We start from the raw sequence: 24,943 nt of genomic DNA, 5'->3' as shown, positions 1-24,943 counted from the left end.
GGGAGAGAGTGTGGAGAGAGAGACAGGAAGTGAGAAACACAAAGGTGCCAGCCTGGAAGCACAGGGAGACACAGACAGACACGGGCAGACAGTGGTCAGATGTGATTGGAGTGAACAGCGGTTAGTTAGTTTCAAGTCAGCAGCAAAAATAGAGCACAAGGCAGTTGATCATCAGACTCCGCTGAGAGCTGTGTCGGGGCCAGGGATGGATTTTGCTACTTGCCTGGAGGGACGCTGGGCCTGCATGGCGCATCTTCCTCTTGGAATTCTTACTGTGTTGCTTCAGTGTTTCCTCATTACCCCAGGATGAGCTGGAGCTGCCTCCAGCATTGTGGGAATGATGTCAGCAGGTGTATGAGGGAAAATTGGGCACATGGCTGCTGTGAGGAAGGCATGTGAAGAAAGGATCAGTGCATTTGAGGTTGGGCTGCATTCTACTTTCTCAGGTCTTATGCATGAATGCCACTTAGGACAGAACTGCTCTGTTTATGAACTTGAGGTTCTAGCCTAAAACACAACTGCTCTTCCCAGAAATGCATCTAACTCTGCCTGCTAAAGCCTTCTAACACATAAAATCAGGCTTCAGTCAAAGGACATATGCCTTCATTTGATTTTGCAAACTGTGTGTGTGTTTCAGACTTTCAGGAAGATTGTATCCAGGCTGAGATGGACAAGAGGAGGCTCCGGTCTGATCAGGCTGTTACAGCGGGGCATTGGCTACCATCATGGTTTAATGGAGTACAAACAGAGACAAGTTGTTGAGACCCTTTTCAGACTGAAGCACGTCAAGGTAGGTGAACTCACTACAAAGCACAGCTTTCACTTTAATTAGGTAGCTGCAGTGGCTATGGGACGGAAGATGCTCTATCTAGCTCTCTCCCTCAATCCCTGCACCTGGGGAGATGCGCCACCTACATTTATCATATTTCCTTCCATACATTTTACATAGTTAATATGATATTGTGTACCCAATTTGGGATCTTGTCTGCCTTGCCTAATATTATTTTAATAATTAGCATGAGGTAATAAACATGTGTGCAACAGAAAATACACATATTTAATTTACTTAAGCATTATACTAATGTTAATTTTCTTTCAACATAGACAATCATTTTTTAAAAGATTTATTTATGTATTTGAAAGACAGAGTTACAGAGAGAGAGAGAGAGAGAGAGAGAGGTCTTCCATCTGCTGGTTCACTCCCCAAGTGGCTGTAATGGCTGGAGTTGGGATGATCTGAAGCCAGGAATCAGGAGCTTCTTCCAGGTCTCCCACTGTGGTGGGTGCAGGAGCCCAAGTGCTTGGGCCATTTTCTGCTGCTTTCTGAGGCCATAGCAGAGTTGGATTGGAAGTGGAGCAGCTGGGACTTGAACTGGCGCCCATATGGGATGCTGGCACGGCAGGCAGTGGCTTTACCCACTGCACCACAGTATTGGCCCCATCGATCATCATTTTAATTATTTATTTAGAATTGATTGATTCTGCTAAGTGAAAGAAATGTCTCAGAAGGCAAAGGTAGCAGGCTCTGGAAATACATAGCCAAATTTCTTTCCAGGATGACTCTTTTTAACTTCATTTAGATTTTGAGTATTAGGGTTAAAAACTGAAGTTGTTATGATGGTACAGAGAATATCTCATGCCACCCAATTTCTCCTTTTATTAACACCTTACACTATTACAACATATTATTGCCACAGATGAATCCATATTGTTACATTTTTATTAAATAAAATCCATTTTTTTTTTGAAGATGTATTTACTTTTTTTTTTTTTTTTTTTTTTGACAGGCAGAGTGGACAGTGAGAGAGAGAGACAGAGAGAAAGGTCTTCCTTTGCCGTTGGTTCACCCTCCAATGGCCACTGCTGCAGCCGGCGCACCGCACTGATCCGATGGCAGGAGCCAGGATCCAGGTGCTTTTCCTGGTCTCCCATGGGGTGCAGGGCCCAAGCACCTGGGCCATCCTCCACTGCACTCCCTGGCCATAGCAGAGAGCTGGCCTGAAAGAGGGGCAACCGGGACAGAATCCGGCGCCCTGACTGGGACTAGAACCCGGTGTGCCGGCGCCGCAAGGTGGAGGATTAGCCTATTGAGCCACGGCGCCGGCCCTTTATTTTAAAGACAGACAGACACACACACACACACACACACACACACACACGGGGGGGGGGAATCTTCCCTCTATTGATTCGCTCCCCAAATGACCACAATGGCCACAGTGGGCCAGAGTGAAGCCAGGAACCAGGAACTCCATCTGGTCTCCCACATGGGTGTCAAGGGCCCAAGTACTTGGTTATTTTCCACTGTTTTCCCAGGCACTTTAGCAGGGGGCTGGGTAGGCAATGAAACAGCCAGAGCTCAAACTTGCTCTCCTATGGGATGCAGGCACCTCAGGTGGCAGCTTAACCTGCTGAGCTACAGTCCCAGCCCCGAAAGTCCATTCTTTGTTCAGATAGCTCAGTCATTCCCCAGTGATCCAGAAAGATAACTGTATAAACTGCAGTGTGAAAATTAAGAGTAAATTAACGGGGTAAAGGAGAACTAATAATGGAAATAAGAAAGTTTATTTATTTATTTATTTTTAAAGAATTATTTATTCATTTGAAAGTCGGGGTTACACAGAGAGAGAAGGAGAGGCAGAGAGAGAGAGAGGTCTTCCATCTGCTGGTTCACTCCCCAGTTGGCCGCACTGGCTGGAGCTTCGCTTATTGAAGCCAGGAGCCAGGAGCTTCTTCCTGGTCTCTCACGTGGGTGCAGGGGCCCAAGTGCTTGGGCCATCTTGTACTGCTTTCCCAGGCCATAGCAGAGAGCTGGATTGGAAGAGGAGCAGCCGGGACTCGAACCGGCGCCCATATGGGGTGCCAGCACTGCAGGCGGCAGCTTTATCCGCTATGCCACAGCGCCAGCCCCAGAAAATTTATTTATTTGCTAGGTAAATAAAATGCTGTATAGACAAACTTCTGTGATGCAGCTAAGCTAGTAGTTGGAGGAAAATGTATAACCTAACTATGTTTATTTTCAAGAGAAGAAAAGGCTACATGAGAAACAAAAATGTATCTGAGCAACCTTAGGTAGGTTTGAGATAAGACAGTTTCCAGCAGTAGATTGACCTTTCTCTAAGAAATGTGAACCCCTCGGTATCTGCAGGGGACTGATTCTAGGACTTGCACAGATACCAAAATCCATCAGTGCTCTAGTCTTTTATATAAGACAGCATAGCTTTGGCATAGAACCAATGCATATCCTCTGTGTCTCTAGGTTACTTACATTACTTAGTGCAGTGTATTGTATGTAAGTAGTTGCTACAGTATATTATTTAGAAAATAATGACAGGAAAAAAAAAAAGACTGTAAGTGTTCAGTACACTTTTTTGTCCAAATATTTCCAGTCTTTGGTTGGTTGAATTCACAGATACAGAACTCAGGGACATGGAACCCAGTGCTTTTTCCTTCCACATTAAAACAGCCAGAATACGTCAGCAAGTGCTTATCAACTCTCTCTCTCTCTCTCACACACACACATGCACGCACACACACACGTGCACACACATGCATGTACAGCCCACATCTCTCCACTAGGAATATTTCCTGTTCAATTATGTCATAATATGTTGTCTAGAATAATCTAAAAGCATTCTGTCAGACTTCTACTTTTGGTAATCACCTCCTACAATTATTTCCTCCCAGAGCTGCCAAATCAATCTTGTAAATATTAATTATATCATATTACCTTTCTTTCTTTTTACAATCTAAACGTCTTAGAATGGTTTTGTCATGCTTATTATGACTTGCTTCCTGCTTAGTCTGACTTTGTATCATTTACTATTTTCTGTTCTTGGAAATCTTTTAACGTGAAAATAAACTCCTTGTATAACATATTGCTCTTATTCATGCCAAACACACACAGACAGTAACACTGAAGGCTTACTGAATGGCTTTGATTTTGTATCATTTTGTTACCTGGAAAATGCTGTATAATTGTAATGTTCAGCAAGAATATGAGAATGAATGAACATCCAAGTGGGATGTAGAGCTGTCTATTCCAAAAGCAAGCATAGAGTTTGATGTTTTGCAATACTGTCTTAACACTGCACTTTTACTCAAGAAAAATAATGTAAGGGGATTTAATTTGGTCAATACTACGTATGCATCTGTGTATGCTACATGAAATATGTTTTCCCAATTTTTTATTTTTTTGCTTTCCATCATAGGTAGTGACAGCTACATCATCCCTTGCTTTGGGAATTAATATGCCCTGTAAAACCGTTGTTTTTACAGAAGACTCTGTTTATTTGGATGCTCTGAACTTTCGACAGGTATTTATAATACATGACTTCTGTTACGGTTCTATATACAGGTATCTGAAATGCTCATTCAGTAGGCCAGGAAAAGCCATTTGTTCTGAAATATTTGGTGGCCATAAAAATATTTGAAACTGAGTTTTTATATATGTATATTAATGAATATGATTACACTTAAAAAACTTGTAAAATATATTGTCAGTAGCTTAGTTTTCCTGAAGATATTCTCAATTTGATAAATATTCTTGAACATAAACAAAAATAATATTGGAGGGAAGTAACTACATCTTTGAGCACCCAATTCATGCCAACCACCAATAATTATATGTTAAGTGTCTATAAGGTTTTGATTTTAGGCTCGTTTCTGGAACTACGTTGGTAAATCAGAAATTGTGCCTGCTTTAAAGGCCATGATTTTAATTTAATTTTATAGGCAGAGAGAGAGAAACGAGAGAGGAAGGAAAAAAGAGACAAAGAGGTTTCCTACCCACTGGTTCATTCCTCAGACACCTACGGTGGCTAGGGTTAGGCCAGGCTGAAGTCAGGAGTCAGTAACTCAGTCCGGATTTCCAGTGTGAGTGATAGGAACCTGACTACTTGAGCTGCCACCTGCTGCCTTCCAGGAAGCTGGGAAGGGGACCAGAGCTGGTGTTTGAACCCAGGCGTTCCAATCTAGGTGTCAGGCATCCCAAGCATCCTACACCAAATGCCTTCCCTAAGGTCATGATCTTTATTTGTTTATTTAAAGATTTATTTACTTATTTGAAAGACAGAGTTATAGACAGAGAGAGGTGGGGGGGGGTCTTTCATCGTTTGGTTCACTCCCCAAATGGACCCAAAGGCTGGAGCTAGGCCAATCTGAAGCCAGGCGCTAGGAGCTTCTTCCACATTTCCAACATGGGTGCAGGGACCCCAGCACTTGAGCCATCTTCCAGTGCCTTCTCAGGCCATGAGCAGGGAGCTGGATCTGAAGGGAAGCAGCCGGGACTCCAAGTGGTGCCCATATGGGATGCTGGCACTGCAGGCGGCCCAACCTAGTTAAACCACAGCACCGATCCCAGATCATGATCTCTAAACACAGGAGCTGGTACTCCATTTATTTTTTTAAAAAAGAGGCAATACTGTCTTAACACTGGACTTTAAAATGTATCTATAAAAATATATCTATAAAATAAAATAATTCTGCAAGATTTGACAACATCAATATACCAAGAAACAAAAAACTCATTGAAGATTTATTTTCAAATGTTTAATGTTCCACATGGTATAGGTAAGTGAGACATTATTTACAGTGCCAGGATTTGAACTTGCATAAGTTTTGTGGTCATCTCTTTAGATGTCTGGGCGTGCAGGAAGGCGTGGAGAAGATCTTATAGGAAGTGTGATCTTCTATGATATTCCATTACCCAAGATAGACCGGCTCTTGAAGTCTGATGTGCCCAAGCTGAAGGGTCAGTTTCCCCTAAACATCACCGTGGTTCTCAGACTCATGCTGTTGGTTGCCAAAGCAGATGACAAAGAGGATGCCAAAGCAAAGGTACAGTCTCTACCCTCTCTAACAGACATAATCATCTTAGCTCAAGTCTAAAGTAAGCCTCGCCTGTTAGGTATCTTGGAGAGAATAAAATCACAATGTGCAGTTCGCAAACTCTTAGCAACATTTGATTCTTGTCTTAGTGCCTTTCCTTCACACAAGAACATGGTGGTAACTTCTGTACACGTGACAAATTAAGTCCATGATTATAAATACACTCTGCATATATGAGAAATTTTTTTCAATAAATATATCTAGCCTAGAACATTTAAAAGTAAATTTTCAAAGAATTAATGGTTGAAAATGTACTAAATACTGGAATGTTCCTAACTCTTACTTTTATATATTCATAAGCTTACATTTATTTCTCAGTGGTTATGAGTGAAGTTGTCATTGTTCATCTCTCCCAGTAAATTTTTCATCCTATTATGTTTTATTCATACATAGAGAATGTAAAACTTATGGCATATCTGTAATAATTATTTAGAGTATATAATATAACAAAGTCATTAGTGATATCTCAAACTTTATAGCTAGCCTGTCTAACTTTGGTGTTTTGACATGTGTGCATAGGCATTGTCACTGCTCCAGTATTCCTTGATGTCCTTCAAGCGACCAAAGGTCAAGTGCATGTTAAAATTTTACTTCATATATTCTTTGCAATTCTTGATCAGAGAGGTAAGATTTAAACCTGTTTTCACTAAAGTGTTCGTACATGTATTTAACTTTACTACTGAAATCTCCTTACTTGATGACTTACCTGTTGGGTATTTCTGAGATCTAGGGACTGAGGCTAAATTGTTAAATTGATTCACAGGGATACCTGAATCAAGAATGTGTTCCCGTTGGATATGCTGGCCTTGTGTCCCACCTGCACTACCACGAACCTTCAAACTTTGCTTTAGTAAGCATGCTGGTGAAAGGTCTGTTTCACAAGCTGTGTGTTCCAGTCATCGTAGATGGTGAGCAGCTATCCTTTTCCCAACTCCTACCCCTTACACTGTACATGTACACACACTGACATCCCGTACGACTGCTTCACATATACCTGCACGTTCCCCAGAACTACATTTGCTTTTGATGGTGTGTCATCTTTAAAAGATTGAGAGGGAGGGAGGGACAGGGGGAAGAAGGGGGAGAGACAGGGAAGGAGGGAAGAAGGGAAAGATGGGGAGAGAGGGGGGGAGGAGGGAAAAGAGAGAGAGAGGATGAATGAATGAATGAATGAGCGAGTAGACCAAGAGAAATCTTCCACTGATTTGCTTTCCGATGTCCACAGTAGCTGGTCCTGGGCCAGGTCAAAGTTGGGAGCTGGAAACTCAATCCATGTCTCTCATGTGGGTGGGAAGAACCCAGTCAATCACTTGCGCCATCATCTGCATTAGCAGGAAGTAAGAGCTGGATCTGAATTTTAAACCTGGGTACCCCATATGAGATGTAGGCATCTTAACTGCTAGGCTAAGCATGCATCTTGGCAGGCCATTTTCTGATTGCCCATTCTCCTAATGTATCTTGAAGGTTTTTCTTGTCATTTTACAAAATTAAATATGTTTATAAAATATTATTAGCATCTGAATTTTGTATGTATAATCATAATATAAATATGATTCTTAATGATTATTTAATATACTTTTAAATTTTAAGAAATTATAACCTTTAGCTTTGTTAAAGACAATAAGCATTATTCTACTGAAAAATTTTTGGAAGTTATTTACATAAAACATTGTCATCTGTAATGATTTCCTTTACTATAATTTTAAATTAGTTTTTCCCTTTTCTATAACTGAAACACAATGCTGTAAGGTAAAGAGGGAAATAGAACGGTGTGATCCAAACACAAATGCAGGCAGCTAAGGCTAGAATATACAGTTAGTGACCCATTGTTCTATTTTATTTTTGGAAACATCAACTTTTATCAAAATAGTACAGAAATAATTAAGATGATATGGTAGTATATATCTTTTTAAAAAATATTTATTTATTTATTTGAAAGTCAGAGTTACACAGAGAGAGGAGAGGCAAAGAGAGAGAGAGAGGTCTTCCATCTGCTGGTTCACTCCCCAATTGGCTGCAATGGCCAGAGCTATGCTGATCTGAAGCCAGGAGCCAGGAGCTTCTTCCAGTTCTCCCACATGGGTGCAGGGGCCGAAGGACCTGGGTCATCTTCTACTGCTTTCCCAGGCCATAACAGAGAGCTGGATCAGAAGTGGAGCAGCCAGGACTTGAACCGGTGCCCATATGGGATGCCGGCACTGCAGGCCAGGTGTTAACCCACTATGCCACAGTGCTGACCCATGATATCTTAACACTAATAATAAATCAAATCATAAAGCCTTTGATCCATGTGAACCTGTTTTTTTTTTTTTCAAGAAAGAGTCATGAATTTTACTTATGATATAAATATTGCGTAGAGGGTCTCAGAATGCTAAAGCAATTTGAAAGCTGGGCACAATTTTCACATGATGCTAACAATGTATAGAAATCAAGTTCGAGCCGGCGCCACGGCTCACTAGGCTAATCCTCCACCTAGCGGTGCCGGCACACCGGGTTCTAGTCCCGGTCGGGGCGCCGGATTCTGTCCCGGTTGCCCCTCTTCCAGGCCAGCTCTCTGCTGTGGCCAGGGAGTGCAGTGGAGGATGGCCCAAGTGCTTGGGCCCTGCATCCACCCCATGGGAGACCAGGATAAGTACCTGGCTCCTGCCATCGGATCAGCGCGGTGCGCCGGCCGCAGCGCGCCGGCTGCAGCGGCCATTGGAGGGTGAACCAACGGCAAAGGAAGACCTTTCTCTCTGTCTCTCTCTCTCACTGTCCACTCTGTCAAAAAAAAAAAAAAAATCAAGTTTGAAAGCCTCACTCTGCACGGCATTTCTCTGATACTGCAGGTAGTTGTAGCCTGTTTCCTAGTCTCTCATGAGTGCCTGTCATTCAGCTCCTTCATCCATCATGCTCCCAGTGGTCTGGACCCTGGCCCTCTGCAAAATGCTGGAGCAGATCAAATATCGGGAATTTCACATAGGCTTTCCCTCTAGGAGATTTAGTCCCTAGTGTATTGCGAGGGTTTGGGCATAAGAAAATATGGGGAATAAATATTCCAGGGAAAAAGCAATATTGGCAGCAAAGGCCTGTCAAGAGGAGCAGGTGCGAGTTCTTTCTGTAACGTGCACCAAAGAGAGAGTGGGCGCAGATTCACGTCACACAGGGCCTGGAAGGGCAGACGAGGAGTTTAGCAAGCAGCTTCGGGCCTTTGTTCCTTGGCAGGGGTTGCACCAAGGTAGAAAAAAATGAGTAGAATGGAGACAGAGGAGCAAAGGCAAGACTTGGAGCCAGTGAGGGAATCCCAGGGCAGTTACAGAGTAGGGGCAACCATCGCTCATTGACCACCAGGCTTCTACAGGTAAGAGTGGGTAGGAGGATGCAAAGCGTTTTGTAGCAAGATGCCATCAGTTAGCCTGCAATATTGTGAAATGCTGGTGTAGTTTGTTAAAAAGTCACCAAATTCATAGGAAGTAAGTTTTCAGCTGTGTCTTACACATTACATTTGTTCTCCAAGGTTTTGAAAAATTTAACTTTTTTTTTTTAATAACAAAATACAGGCAAAAAGACATTTTCTGAAGATGTGATGGAAACCTTGGTGGTGGTTTTAGCGCATCTTTTTGGAAAGAGATACCTTCCTCCCTGTGCGAAAAAGTTTAAGAAGGTGTTTTCTCATTCAATGGTAAGAAAATAAAATACTGCAATACTCGTACTTTGATGTAACCTCTTTCTGCTTTAATAATAATGAAGTGCAACAGCATTTTCCCAGTAACAAGATTTTGCCATCATTCACTCGAGTTACTTCTTCATGCTCCAGTTAGTCTTTGGGATGCATGAGTGCAGATTTGTATATGAATGCTTTGTTTTTTACTAATATGCGTTCTCCATGAACTTTTTGAAGATCCCTTGTATGAATAGATGTCAGTTTGTTTTGCAGTCAAACTTACCTTTTAATTACAGTTTCCATGAACTTTCTGAAGTGTCATAGTGTAGTAATTGCAGATGAATGGAACTTATTCCTAACAGAGATGAATAGCCAGCTAGTCATTTAATATTAATATTAATAAAGAAGAAGATAAGAAGATCAATTTAACACCTATCTGGAAATAGTGTTCTGGGAATTCTAATCCTTGCCAAATGGAAAGAAAGGAAAATCGGATGGTTTTCATTCGATGCAAAGGTGGACAAGGTGAACAGCAAAATACTACAGCGTATGATGGAGTAATGTGCTGGGTCACCCGCCCAGCCCTGCCACTGAACTGATGGCACATTTCTGTACCAGACCTGTTTTCTTATCTGAAAACTGGCAATTGGAATAGCACCCACTTTGAAGAGTTGCCATGAGGATTAGATGAGTGAATACCTGCAAAGTGGGGCCAGCATTGTGGCTCAGCAGGTTAAGCCACCACTTGCAATGCAGGAATCCCCTATCAAATGCTGGCTTGAGTCTCAGCTCCTCTGCTTCTGACCCAGCTTCTTGCTAATGTGCCTAGGAAGGCAGTGGAAGGTGACATAAATACTTGGGTCCCTGCAACCTACATGGGAGAGACCACGATGGAGGTCTTGGCTCCTGGTTTTGCCCTGGCCTAGACCTGGCTGTTGTGGCCATTTGGGGAGTGAACCAGCAGATGGAAGATCTCTGTCTGTCTGTCTGTCTGTCTCTCTCTCTGTCTCTTCCCCTTTCTCTGTTGCTCTGCCTTTCAAATCAATCAATCAATCTTTAAAAATACACGCAAAATGCTTAAAACAATGTTTGGCATATAAAAACACTCAGTAATGTTGGCTCTTATTTTTGTAATTGTTATTTACAGATAAAATCTCTGGCTATGTAAAAAGCCAAGAAAATCAACAGAAAAATGTTTATAATTTGCCAAAATAATCTATTGAAATGTATAACTTTCCCTATACTAAAGTTACAAAGAAAACAAAATGTAAAATCTCAGCTGTAATTAAAGGTAGAGAGTAATAAAATGCTTGGCTCATCTGAAAATGTGGCAAAGATCTCAATGAACAGTTACACTGATCTCATAGATCCTTTAACAACATGCTTTAAGGCGGGCATTTGACTGAGTGGTTCAGGCTGCCAGTTAAGACGCCCATGTTTCATGTTGGAATATCTGGGTCAGTGCCTGGTGACAGCTCCAGCTCTCTGTTAATATGCACTTTGGGAGACGGTAGGTGATACTCGAGTACTTTGGTCCCTGCCACCTATGTGGGAGGCCTGGATCACCTTCCTGCTTCCCAGCCCTGATGGTTATTGGCATTTGGGACACAAACCAGCAGATGGGAGCTCTCTGTCTCTCCATTTCTCTGTCTCTCAAATAAATAAATAAAAATTTAAAACATAACAATTGCAAGAGAAAGTGATTATTAAAAAGGAAAACTTTACATACATTTCAAGACTGTTTTGCACCACAATAAGCTTATCTTTTAATTGCATTTTCCCTGAATTCTTTGAAGTTTCTCATAGTTAAAATTGTATGCACTTTCTAGTAAATGTTCCAGAAAAGGGAGGTTGGGTACCTCTTACCAGCTGTGCATTGACTAGAACACATAGGAAATTTCTGCTGGCCACTATCACTTTAAGTGAGGGTTGCAGGGCTAGAATTACCTAGAAACCCAACCTCAGGCTGCTAGAAGCCTTGTTAGAGTCTGGTCATGTCTCTTAGTGTGGGATTCGGATGGAGCTGTCCTGTGCCCAGAGTTCTGCAGCATTGGGAGAGAGGAGCTGGCAGGCTGCAAATATAAAGAAAAGGTAAGGAGGGGTCGCTGCTGTGGCATAGTGGGTAAACGCTCCGCCGGCAATGCTGGCGTCCCATGTGTGCACTAGTTTGTGTCCCAGCTGCTCCACTACCAATCTAGCTCCCTGCTAAAGGTGTTGGGAAAACAGTGGAAGATTGCCCAAGTGCTTTAGGCCCTGCAACCCACATGGAAGACCTGATGAAGCTCCTGGCTCCTGGCTTTCACCTGGCTCAGCCTTGGCCATTGCAGCCATTTAGGGAGTGAACCAGTGGATGGAGAGAATCTCTCTCTGCCTCTGTATTCTGACTTCCAAATAAAGAAATCTTTTTTTTTTAAAGGTAAGGAAATGGAAAGGCTAATTACCTCATTGATCTGCTTACATGTGATGAAACAGTATACTGTACCCCAGAGAAACGAACAAGTCTTATATGTTCTTCTAAATTTTTTTTTTCTTTAGTATTTGAAGTTCTCAGTAGAAATGCGTGATGACCAAGGATTAGTTTCTTAAAGCTGCTCTAATGAAGTGGTACAAACCAGGTAGCTTACATGGCAGAAATGAATTGCCTCAGCTGGCACCGTGGCTCACTAGGCTAATCCTCCGTCTGCGGCACTGGCACCCCAGGTTCTAGTCCCAGTTGGGGCACCAGATTCTGTCCTGGTTGCTCCTCTTCCAGTCCAGCTCTCTGCTGTGGCCTGGGAGTGCAGTGGAGGATGGCCCAGGTGCTTGAGCCCTGCACCCGCATGGGAGACCAGGAGAAGCACCTGGCTCCTGGCTTCAGATCATTCAGATCAGCGCAGCATGCTGCTTGGCTTCCCAAATAGCTGCAGCAGCTAGGGCTGCCCCAGGCAAAAGCCAGGAGCCTGGAACTCTATCCAGATCTTGCAGGTGGGTACAGGGGTCCAAGAGACATCTTCCACTGCCTTCCCTGGCACATTAACAGGGGCCTGGATTGGAAGTGGAGCAGCTGGGACATGAGCTGGTGCCCACATGGGATGCCAGCATTGCAGGTGGTGGCTTTATCTGCTTGCAATGCTGACCGCTAAAATTCATCATTTTAAATGAAGTCTGTGACGTGGGAAAATGCACCAAATACAATGCTGAGTATGAACATTCTGTTGTGAAGCTGCATACTGCACCCTAGTTAGAAGGTGATTCTAATCACCAAAATCTTTATAACCTATATCCCTGAATGGTAGGATTACACATTAGTTTTTACTTCAGTTTATGTATTTGTGTGTCCATGAGTAAAAGAGTTTATATTTAGAAGTACATTTCCATCTATATTTTTAAAATATACATTTTAAATATGCATTTATTTCATCTACTTGCAAAGCAGAGAGCAAGTGGAGGGGGGGAAAGAGAGCGAGTGCACACGCGAATGAAAATTCTTCCATTTGCTGGTTCATTCTCCAAATGCCCATAGCAATAGGGGCTGGACCAAGAGCCTCAATCCCAGTCTCTCGCATAGCTGGCAGAGGTCCAAGTACTTGTGCCATCATCGGCTGCCTCCCAGGATGCACTGGCAGGCAGCTGATATGGGATGAGGATATCCCAGGCAGCAGCTTAATCGCTGTCCCTAAGAAGATTTTGGCCCCGTGTCTCCCAGACCTTGGCCATGCTCTGCTCCTGGTTTGAGCGGTCAGGCCCATCTGACTCCTTGTTCACAGGTGTTCCTCCGCCATCTTCCAGAGGACTTCGCTGCTGCAGTGAAGGAGTACAATGCCAGGATTCGGAAGAGCTTTGGTTCCTTCCTCCTGACCGTTTCTAAGCTGGCTGATGGGAGCCAGGAATACCGACTCCCTCTTTCAGAAATAGGTAAGAGGAACAGAAGGCCCATAAAGTAAAACATATCTAACTATGCTGAGATAAAACGGAAGTTTGGAAGATAAAGACGTAACTATTGCAAGAGAATATACAAAAAAAACCCAAACCCCCTAAAAGTCCTTCAGTTTATGCTGTGGAAATTTTACCCTGATAAAAATCTTTTATTGTCTGGAATTAGGTAAGTCACTGTAGATTTCATTTGACACTAAATGCTTAAAATAGTTCTATTTTCTTCTGGCACAATCATGAAGAAGCACCCCCTTGCCTAGTCTGAATTTATTATAGAATATTTCTTTACCTATTGATATTATTTGTCCTTTAGTGGATATTGACACTCTCCACTTAGTTCAACTTTTCAATGTGAATAGCTTTGAAACTATGAGAAGAGGCATGTTGACATATTTCTTTAGGACCATCAGTGCGTTGTGACTCCCTCAGTACAAAGTGGGCGGTGAGGGAGATAAGGCATCGCCCATCTGATTCAGGAAGGGAGAAAACTGCACGAGAAAGAAAATGACAAAAATATAAAGAAAAATAATGAATCTATGACAAATAAAGGTTCTGGAAGCAGGTCATGCACTCAGTGTCCTTAGCAGGGAGACAGAGAGAGCTAAGAAGATGTGGGAATGTGGCAGGATTCTGTTTTCATCCACTTCCTGTAGAAACAAGGAGAAAACCGTGGTTCTGGTGGGCTGCTTTGACTTCTTCCTATTTCAGGATCCATGATTATATTGGAATATGGAAGGCGTGTGAGGGACAAGGCAAAATGTTGGCCTTTTCAGCCAGGGAATGAGAAGTTCACCAGTCATGAGTCAGTTTCATGGGAAAGAACCCAGTGTCTCCGAGCCATGGCTGTCATCCAGAATTGGAGGGGTGTGGCAGGGCGGTGATCTCCTTTTCCTCTGGGGTGACTTCTGGGGTTGGCAGGGTGAGTCCCTCCCCTGCCTCCATGGATGTCCGGATCCTCATCTGAGGAGCCTGAATGTTTTGTGGCAAAGGGAGGATGAAGCCTGCAGATCGAATCACATCTTCTGATCTGCTGCTCTTGGCTTGGGGAGACACGCAGACTGGGTGGACCTGATCAAGTTGAAGAGGGAGGCAGGAGCATCAGAGTGAGAGGACATGGCATGGGAAGAGTTAACCGACCAGCTGGCTCTGAAGGTGGGAGGAACCAGAGAGGCAGCTTCTAGGAGCCCTCCCAGGACACCCAAAAAGAACAAGCAGAGAGCCCTGCTTATGACTTGCTTTAGCCCAATGACACCAATTTCTGCCTTCTGACAGATTTGGCTTATGTTACACCACAAAGGTGGTGTCCGTTTCTTACATCAGCATTAGGAAACTAATAGAACTTCCAAGAAGAGCCATGTGAACAAAAGATGACAAGTAACAGGCAGCATGTTTTTGCTGTTGTTGAGGTGAAATTCATGTGGCATACATTAACTTCTTTAAGATGTACAAGCCAGAGGCATTTGATACAGTCAGATTGTGCAACCCCTCCCTCAGGTTGCTGTGTGTGGCTATGGGATTGGCTTGGTCCAGCTTCTTGCCCCATCACAGGAAGGAATTCAAGGAAGAGACGTAGGTAGACGCTAACAGACAAGCAAGATTTATTTACGTGAGAAGTGAAAGTATACAGGAAGGAGTGCAGGCAAAGCCAGGAGAGAGAGTTGCAATCAACATGGCTTGGGGGCTGTCTTTTTATACCATTTGGAGGCATAGGGGCTGTGGGCCTTAATCAGACATTCAAATTCGTGGAGTTTGGAGTTTGGAGTGCCACATGCTTCCTTGCCCTTTGCAATCAGAAGTGTCATGCTCTCAGGTGTGTGATGGGAACAGGCGTGTCACCCATGGTAATATTAGTGACCCTGTGTTGAGCTGAAGATCATCATGGGGGCACAGCCTGCAGCCATATTGAGTATTTCTAGCTGGCACTGGTTCTAAGTTGCAGCACTGCAGAACCTGCAGTCCTCCGCTACACAGAAGGGGTGGGGGGCTGTGCATGAAAGGGGATTTGAGTGGTGTGGGGGCAGGCAGTTTGGTAAGTGTGGGCCAGATCGTCACAAGGGCTGGGGCCAGCAATTCCTCTCTGCTCTTGCTACCTCCCTGCCTCCGTCAAGATGATCATAAAGGTTAAATGTCAAAGGATTATTCTTTATAGGAAAAATAAATCCAAGTTATACATTTAATTGTGGAGGCTTAAGGGTCAGGCATTAAACCTTGGTATTCATAGTCCCCTCCTAAAGTTGGAATCAAATGAGCAATTAATGTGGGAGTCCTAGGGATGAGACTGAGTAAGAGAACATGGTTTTCACGTTCAGTGAAATAAAGCAAAGCCCTGAGTAGAACACTTGCCCGTCCCCCAGGTAGAACTACAGTGCCTGTCTCTTTTAGATGAACAGAGAAGACAGTAGAATCTATCTCCCTAGTGGTCACATGGACCTGAAATACAGAAAGATCAAAGAAAGGCACAGACTGATGGGGGAAGACACAGAGAAGTGTGTGTTAAAAAAGTAAAGAAAAAAGAGACAAAAGCGATGTAGAGACATTCGGAGAGAGAGAGAGAGAGAGATGAGAAACAAACACAGGAAGATTGTCAGACAGATGGAAATGGAGATGTAAATAGATAAATGCATGGATAGAACGACAGAAGGAGAGAGACAGGAACGCAAAGTACAGAGAAAGCTGTGAGGGAAAGAGGAACAGAGGATGGGGTGGGCTTTCGGTGCAGCCGTAAAGTCACTGTTGGGACACCTGATCCCACATCTGAGTGCCTGGTTCAAGTCCCAGCTACTCCACTTCCCATCCAGCTTCCTGCTAATGCACAAGCTGGGAGGCAACAGATGATGGCTCAAGCACTTGGGTCCCCACCACCCACGAGGGAGACCTGATGCAGCTCCAGGCTCCTGGCTTTGGCCCCGTGCCAACTGTTACAGGCCTTTGGGGTGTGACTCAGTAGATGGAAGATTCATGTCTGTCTCTCCACCTTTCAAATAAAATAAAAAGAAAGCTTTTAAAAAGAGGAAGAAATGGGGCAAGGAGGAGCAGAAAGACGGAGAGGAAACAGAAGAGAGCGAATCATTCACAGAGGGAGAGCAGGACACATGGGATCCAAGAAATCAGCACACTAGAAGCACGGAAGGAAGACATGGGGACGGTGGAGAGAGAGAGAGAATGATTTGATTGGACGTTGAGTATCTCCCTCTACCAGACCCACTGTTCAGGCCTGCAGTGAGATGGGTGAGCTGCACAGGGACCGGAAGTGTCCCTCCCCACTTTTGCCTCCTGGTGAGGGAAGTGGGACTTCCTTGCCATCCGCGGGTGTATACACAGTAGAGTTAACACAGGAGAGTAGGCGGTGAAGCCAGCTTTAACTCCATTATGCGAAACTTTGCAGCTGTAACACTCCCCTGCGTCTTGAGAGGAATCTGAATATGAAGCTGTTGTAGAGGGCAGGTAGGTGACCCCGGTTTTTGAGCTCAGGTCCTTGGATCCAATAGGGCTCGATGAAGCATCTGCATCCCCCTTAGTAAACAGTGTCCACATAAGTTCGCAGTGGGTGGACGCACGGAGACCACCGAGTGGTAGAGCCACCCACGCACGGGACCACCGAGTGGTAGAGCCACTAGCAGATGCTAGAATGAGTTTGGTTTAGGGAGAAGAAAGTCTTCACAGTGGTGATCCAGCAATACGATCCCCAGAGTGTTTGCTTAAAAAAAACCTCCAATAAATTTTCTGGGAATAATGGTATAAATGAGTTTGATTAGTTTCAAATGGTTTATGTTTCATAGGAGAACAGTTTTCCATTTGCTTCTTCCTAGACTTTTCGGGTAAAGAGCGTGAAGACTCTGAGCTGGTGTCTCATCTGATGCCCGGGACTGAGAGCAGATCTGCTGTCTCCCCATTTGCTTGCCTGTCCAATATCACGGATCAGGATTTGTTTGGTGTTCACATGACAAATGACGTAAGTCCGTTTTGTTGTGACAATTTCTTTCATTCTGTTTATTCATCAATGAGAAATAGCCTTTATCTGATTAGAACACTAGGTCAGTGTCCATGTCTGAATAGTGATGCTTCCCAGTGGAGTGGGAAAATACTTTTAAAATAAAAAATACCAGGAAAACAGGGAGGTTTCTCAGTCACCATGGCATTAGTCAGCTTTTCAATACTACAGTGAAATACCAGAGGCAACTCACTCTGGTAAGGAAAAAAGTTTGTTTAGCTCACAGGTTTGGAGGTTCAAGTCTGGGGACCTGGTGCAGACCCTGGTGAGGCTCTGTATTGTGTGTGCAGGAAAGATCATGTGGTGAGCCAGGAAGCAGAGAGCCTGGGCCCGAGCTCAGGTGTTAGGAACAACCCGCATCACCTGAAGGCCTCCCACTCAGCCCCACCTCCTAAAGGTTTCCTCTCCTCCTAATGCCACCACCTTAGGGAACAGGCTTCTACCACGGGGGCCTTTTGGGGACCTGCGACATCCAAAGCCATATCCGGACCACAGCAGCTGTATGCACTGCCTCTCATAAGCCCCTGCTACTCCAGGTGTGAGCCAAGGAGACCTGTGCCGTCCACGTCACCTGCCAGCAGTGCAGTCTCGGGAGCGTCTCTGGGTGTTACGTCCAGAGTGCACACTGGAGTTAGATCCTGCTGTCAGTCATTCGAGGGCAATGTGTTTTGTTTCTCCTTGTTTTTATTTTTATTTTTTATGTCTGAATGCATAGAGTGGTGTGTTGTGCAGCATGGAGATATGAATGATTCAGCATGAGCCAAAGAGGTCACTGTGGCATGGTCAGACTCCCAGTCCTGACTGTCCCTGGACAGTTTATTCAGGTAGCAAGTTGAGAGGAAATGAGCCCTGATGACTGGGACTATGTCACTTGCCACGATCTGGTCATTGTGTCCTGGAAAGCAGTATAAGAACAGATATTGTGGAGTGTGGGGAAGAACAACACTCTCACTGTGTATTGTTGCCAAGATAAAGCTTGGACATTCAGAAATATTTTCTTCAGGGAGAATTAATCTAAGAAATATTCGTAATATGTTTCTGAAGTTGTAAAAGTGGCCGTGTAAATTCTTTTACTTATTGAAAGGCAAAGTTACAGAAAGAGAGAGAGAGAGAGAGAGAGAGATCTCCCATTTGCTGATTACTCCCCAAGTGGCTGAAATGGCTGGGGCTGGGGCTGGGCCAGGCCAAAGCCAGGAGCCCAGAGCCTTTCCCAGGTCTCCCACGTGTGTGCAGGGGCGCAAGTACTTGGGCCATCCTCCACCACCCTCCCAGGCGCTCTAGCAGGGAGCTGGTTTGGAAGCAGAGCAGCTGGACCGCGAACAGGTGCCCATATTGGATGCAGGCACTGAAGGCAGTGGCCCAACCTGCTACACCACAACAAAGGCCTGACCATGTAAAATTAATTCTAAATAAATTGGAGCCATCATTTCCATGCTTTCAAAAACAGTTTTGATATTTTATCTGGTCAGTCATATTATAGTTTTGGGAAACTTGGTACACTGTTTACTGTCTGATACTAGTACTAAACATGTATTGAGTTATTGTTTTATTTTAAATGATTTATTTATCTGTGAGGCAGAGTGACAGTGGGGTGGGGTGAGAGATGCTGGCTCATTCTCCAAAAGGCCATAGAAGCTGGGGATGGGCCAGTCAATAGCCAGGAGCCAGGAGCTTCTTCTGGGTCTCCCATGTGGGTGCAGGGGCCCAAGCTCCTGGGCCATTCTCCACTGCTTTCCCAGGCACATCAGCAGGGATCTGGATGGGAAGCAGAGCAGGTGGTCTAGAAAAAGCACTTCAATGTGGTGAGCCTTTATTGCAGGTGAGACTTAACCTGCTGTACAACGCTGCCTCCTGGGTTACTGCTTTAACTAGCTACCGACAATGAACCGTGGTGACCAGATTTTATAATAAAGGTCACTTTAAGAGAAAAATGTGAGTAACCTGAGGCCTCTGTGTACCCTCAGGCTATCTTACGAACACTCAGTGTGGATGTCAGCAATGTTCCTCTCCTTTGCTTGTACAAACGGGATCAAAGTGGCCGGAAGTATTTTTTGAATGCCTATGCACTGGACTTCTACAAGCATGGTTCCTTGTTCTCACTGGCTTCAGACAACTGGTATGACTGCTCCTACTTTAACATGCTCCAGATACATCTGTGTGTTTGTGTAATGGAGGTTAAGGGGGCTGATGCATTGCTATGGTTTCTGTGGCATTAATTTTAAGATGCAGTGTTTAAGAAGGGTAATTAAGAGGCAGTTTGTTTTGAACAATTACAAGGTTTTTTTTTCCTAGAGATGAAGTCCACATGACATAAAATTAACCATTTTTAAGTGAGTAGTACAGTGGCTTTAGGTATATTTGCAGCATTGTGCATGCACTGCTGCTATCTAGTGACAAAACATGTTCATACCCCAAGGGTAAGTCCCTGACCTTCAAGGAATAGTTCCTGTCCTCTCTCTGACACTGCCAGTCTGCCCTCTGGCTCCGTGGGTTTGCCTTGGTCTGGGTGTTTACTATGAAGGGAATCACGTGGCTGTGTAACCTTGCGTGTCTGGCTTCTTTCGCTGTAATACTCCAGTGTCCATGCTGGTGCAGGTTTCAGTACTTTGGTCCGTTGTAGGAGGGGTCTTCCAAATGTTCTTGGCAGATGCATATTATGAAAAGAATGCCTGCCTGGATTTCAAAATATTTTTTGAATGAAAGTAAACGTTTTGTTTTATTTCATTTTTTTCCCCAAACACTTTATATTTGTCTTTTATTTGAGAGGCAGAGAGAAGAGACAGAGAGGGATCTTTCATTCACTGATTTACTTCTCAAATGCCAAATATGGCCGTGGCTGGGATCTTAGTCCAGGTCTCTCATGTGGGTGACAGGGACCCAATAACTTGAGCCATTACTGGTGCCTCCCAGGGTACACGTTAGCAGGCAACAGGAATCAGGAATCAGCCAGAACTCAAACCCAGGCACTCTGAGATGGGATAAGACCATCCCAAGCAGCATTTTCACTGCTGCGCCAAATGCGTATCACTGTGTTTTATTTTTGCAGACTTCTTGAAGTGTCCTCGTGTGTACATACACAGTTCTTTTATGTAGTTGAACATTTGGGTTGTTTCTACGTTTGGCAGTTGTGAGCACTGGTGCTATGAACATGCATGCACACGCGTTGCTTTGCATTCCTGTTCTCAATTCTTTTGGATCTGTATGTAGGGATAGAATTGCTGAGTCATGTTAACTCAATGTGTACCATTTTGAGAGACTGAAAATTGTTTTCCACAAAAGTAAACCAGGTTCCATGAAAGTAAACATTGCCCCAGCAATGTACAAGGATTTAAATTTCTCCACCATCTACCATGCTTGTTATTTCATTTTTCCCCTTTATTATAACCATGGTGGTAGGTATCAAGGGGTATCTCATGGTTCTGATCTAAATTTTTCTAAATACTAACAATGCTGAGCATGTGTTCATACACTTGCATGTCATTTGCACCATGGTGTTAAAATTATCCCGTGTTAACCTTCTCCAGAGAAAGAGTATCTGTCTAGCAAGTCCCTTTGTATCTATCATCCATCTATCATTTAATTTTTTATTTAAGGAGTTGGCTCAAATGATTATGGAGACTACGAAGACCCAGCCAGAGACCCAGGGAAGTCAGTGCTGTAAATTCTAGCTTGAGTCCCAAAGCCTGAGAACCATGAACTCCTGATAGTTCAGGTTCGAGTTCAAGAGTGGATCAGCATCTCGGGCAGTCAGGCCGAGAGAGAACGCATTCTGCCTTCCTCTGCCTTTTGTCTGTTGAGACGTTGTCATGGAGTATTGAAAACTGATGAGGAATTGCTGGAAGAAAGTTTATTTGAGAATAAAGAGTATACTAAAGCAGTGTGTGTTGGGGGAATTAAAAAACTACGACGACCATGGTGACAAGGTCAACAACATGTACATGCCTAAGGCAGAAGGTTCGCTCAGGGAAAGCGTGAGATGAGCCTACGCTTTCACCTCTCGCAGGTCTCTAGGAACAGTGCAAGAAGGGAGTGAATTTAAGACAAAGATCAAAAACGGAACCAGACAGACGGCAGCAGGTTGTTAGATTGCCTTGCCGTGTTCTCAAGGAGTGCCTGCTGCTTCTCTCTCTCTGAGTGCCGACGCAGGCTCCGCAAGGGCAAGTGCCTCACCCCTCCTTCAGGCGGCCCCTGGACAGCTCAGAACTGACAGGGCGGCTCCGCTCCCCCTGCAACCAGGGAACAAGGGCCCCCACAGCGAGCATGGGCTGCTGTCTTCAACAGTGCCCCTGAGCTCAAGGGGAGGATGGAGGAGGGGGAGTAAAGATGTCACAGTTTTCCCGCCTTTTTCTTGATTCAGAGTTAAGCCTTTGTTTCCCAGAGTCTGATAAAGCTGACTGATAGTTTTTGCCTGCTCTCTATTTTATGCTTTTACTAGGGGATGTGTCCTTACAGCAGCCCACTCTGTCTCTCACTGACTCTCCCGTACTGGACACTGTAATATTAATTCTGGTAATATCAATGCCCTAATATACAAGAGCATGGAAAGTTGTGTCTTTTTTTTAGCCAAATGATGAGCCTGTTTACCAGGCTACCTGGAGCTGAACGCAGAAGCAAAGCATTGGCCCTGCCGAGGGCAAGCCAGAGACTGCGCGCTCCCAGAGCTGCGTTGACAGTGTCTCTGGACAGGCCGACAGTGCAGCATCCATGGATTACTCCCCCTGCTTCGGGGGGCACACCAGAACCCACTTCATTCCCTCACGTGTCATTTTACTCTTGTTTATCTGTAGGTTGAACATGGGCGATGCTTTTCACTTAATCAGAGACTTCACACTGACCATTCAGTCCATCAGGTACCGTACACTTCTCAGTGTTGGAAGCCCATAGAACCAGTTAAACATCTCTAGGCACACATCACAGTGCTAATAAACACTGTATGTTTTTATACAGAATTTCACTAAGTGAGCTGTGCGGTGATGAGGATGACAATGTTGTGTTAGCATTTCAACAACTGAGTGATGCCTTCAGTAAGAAACTTTGGAAACGAAGATGACGCTGTCTGTGTTAAACCAGGTCCTAGGAACTTCCTGGAAGATGAAGACGGCTAAGAGCTCCCTGCACCTTAGCGCTTCAGGAAAGAGGCTTGCAAATGGCTGTGCAGGAACCACCCTTTCCCATAAGACTCTGATAAGACACCCAGCATTCCCTCGCTTCCCTGTGCCAATGCTTGATTCTCCCTCCAAATTCCCATTCATGTCTCCCAAAAAAGCCAGCTGATGTGTTTTCTTCCCTAAGCAATCTGGACATAATAGCAGTTACCTTGACCTGCTCCTGCTTGACCTTGACCTGCTCCAACTTTACTCAGGATTCTTCCCTCCTCACAGGGGTCCTGAACCGTGGCCCACCCTCAGACTAAGCCCCGCTGAGTGGCCTCTCCTTAAACAGCTCCCCAGTGACATCTCAGATGATTGTCCCCGAGCGGCTGTGCTTGCACACATCAGCTGTGACTGGCAGTGTCAGCCCAGGATGTTCCCCGAGCCACTGTTCACCTCACTCTCCCACAGCTGATTCTAGAAGTAAAATACGTTGCCTAGCTAAAGTATAGGTTGCGTAATTATTGAAAGACATCATAGCAAAGAAACCCTTTTTTTAAATACCTGAATTCTCAACAGAATCTAACATTTTCCTTCTATGAGCATTTTAGCATGCAAAAGTAATATATGCTAAATAGCTCAAACAGTTGCTATTTTCAAATTATTTTAATTGTACTTACTTGTGGGCTGCAGTGTGATAATTTGATAGATGTATGCAATGACTATTTTGGCCTTGAAATGTTCAGATCATGAGAATTTAAAACTAGAAGTCAAGCTCGATTTAAAATTATGTGATAACAGCCCTTAGAAGGGAGTTGGAATCTTGACATTGACTTCAGAAGTCTAATTATTGCTGAGAGTTCATGTTGTACCCAAGTCCTGTAATGTGAGTGCTCCATTTCATTCCTCCTATCAGACACTTAGGCTCTGGGTACGTTCCCCCATCCCCCCCGAGACCAGCAGGAGCAAGCACACAGGGACTAGACCATATGCTGTTGAAAAAGTCCCATGTGGGATAAGCACAGTAGAACCCTCACCAGGCCATCCGGCTGGATCGCCTTGCTCAGCCTCACCCACCACCGCTCCCGACCACCCTGGTGTGTTGTCTGCTCTGGCTGAGCCCGGGAGTCTTCTGAGCTAAACTCACCTGTCCCTGCCTCTGCTTTCCTTCGTGGCTGGATTGTGGCATCAGTTTGTGTTCTCTCCCAAATCTGAGCTGAGTGTGTTGCTGACCTGCTGAATTGTGGGAGACAGAGGGAATCGGGCTTTACTGATGGCACAAAGCATTTGAGAGTCTTTGATGCCGATCTGAAGAAGTGAAGACAAAAACGTGGAGCGATGGATTTCCTCACATTGCTTGGGCAACTGATTGGCATTACGCTTGGTTGTTAAGATGCCTGGCGTTGTGGCATAGCAGGTAAAGCTGCTGCCTGCAGTGCCAGCACCCCATATGGATGCTGGTTCAAGTCCTGGCTGTTCCACTTCCAATCCAGCTCTCTGCTATGGCCTGGGAAAGCCGTAGAAGATAGCTCAGGTCCTTGGATGCCTGTACCTGCGTGGGAAACCTGGAAGAAAATCCTGGCTCCTGGCTTCGGATCAGCACAGCTCTGGCCATTGTGGCCAATTGGGGAGTGAACCAGCAGATGGAAGACCTCTCTCTCTCTCTTTGCCTCTCCTCTCTCTGTGTAACTCTGACTTCCAAATAAATAAATACATCTTTAAAAAAAAGCCTTTGTCCCACCTAGTAGTGCTTTTGTTCAGTGCCTGGCTCTGGCTCCTGATTCCAGCTTCCTGCTAATGTGGACCCCTGGTGGTGGGGGTGTGGGTGGTTGGTGATTGCTTAGGTAGTTAGATCTCTGCCATTCACATGGAGAACCAACTTTGGTTCCTGTCTCTTGGTTTTTGTCACAGATGGGAGGTCTCAGCCTGTCAGTTTCTCTGCTTCTCAAAATAAAAATTAGCAGGAGATAAGTTGCCTTTAACAGAGTGTTGTCAAATATGCATATCTTATTAGGACATCCAAGTCTCTTGTGAACTTGATATGCATATGTCTGGCTGCATTTTGCTGCTTTATATGCATTTTATTTTATTTATGTATTTTTTTATTTAGTAAATATAAATTTCCAAAGTACAGTTTATGGATTGCATTGGCTCCCCCCCATAATTTCCCTCCCACTCGCACCCCTCCCATCTTCTGCTCCCTCTCCCATTCCATTCCCATCAAGATTCATTTTCAATTATCTTTATATACAGAAGATCAATTCAGTATATATTAAGTAAAGATTTCATCAGTTTGCACCCACACAGAAACACAAAGTGTAAAAATACTATTTCAGTACTAGTTATAGCATTACTTCACATTGGACAACACATTAAGGACAGATCCCACATGAGAATTAAGTACACAGTGACTCCTGTTGT

The 24,943-nt window shown here is 44.3% G+C and overlaps 1 protein-coding gene across 1 annotated transcript; it reads left to right on the top strand.

Annotated features, from left to right (window-relative positions):
- The first annotated feature begins 691 nt into the window (after positions 1-691).
- LOC149124900 (putative ATP-dependent RNA helicase DDX60) lies at positions 692-24,250 on the top strand. Its single transcript, XM_089302138.1, has 11 exons — positions 692-794; positions 4,213-4,313; positions 5,635-5,835; positions 6,406-6,510; positions 6,650-6,794; positions 9,426-9,547; positions 13,276-13,423; positions 17,251-17,393; positions 19,397-19,548; positions 22,220-22,282; positions 22,380-24,250. The coding sequence occupies exons 1-11, from the start codon at positions 734-736 to the stop codon at positions 22,480-22,482; spliced, it is 1,344 nt and encodes a 447-aa protein (XP_089158264.1). The 5' UTR covers positions 692-733; the 3' UTR covers positions 22,483-24,250.
- The last annotated feature ends 693 nt before the right edge of the window (positions 24,251-24,943 follow it).

The sequence above is a fragment of the Oryctolagus cuniculus genome, chromosome 8 (genome assembly GCF_051225735.1).
Source record: "Oryctolagus cuniculus isolate XC-2025 breed Fujian yellow rabbit chromosome 8, ASM5122573v1, whole genome shotgun sequence".
Taxonomy (NCBI): domain Eukaryota; kingdom Metazoa; phylum Chordata; class Mammalia; order Lagomorpha; family Leporidae; genus Oryctolagus; species Oryctolagus cuniculus.
Note: the sequence above shows the minus strand (reverse complement) of the source record. Positions and strands in the feature narration are given on the sequence as shown.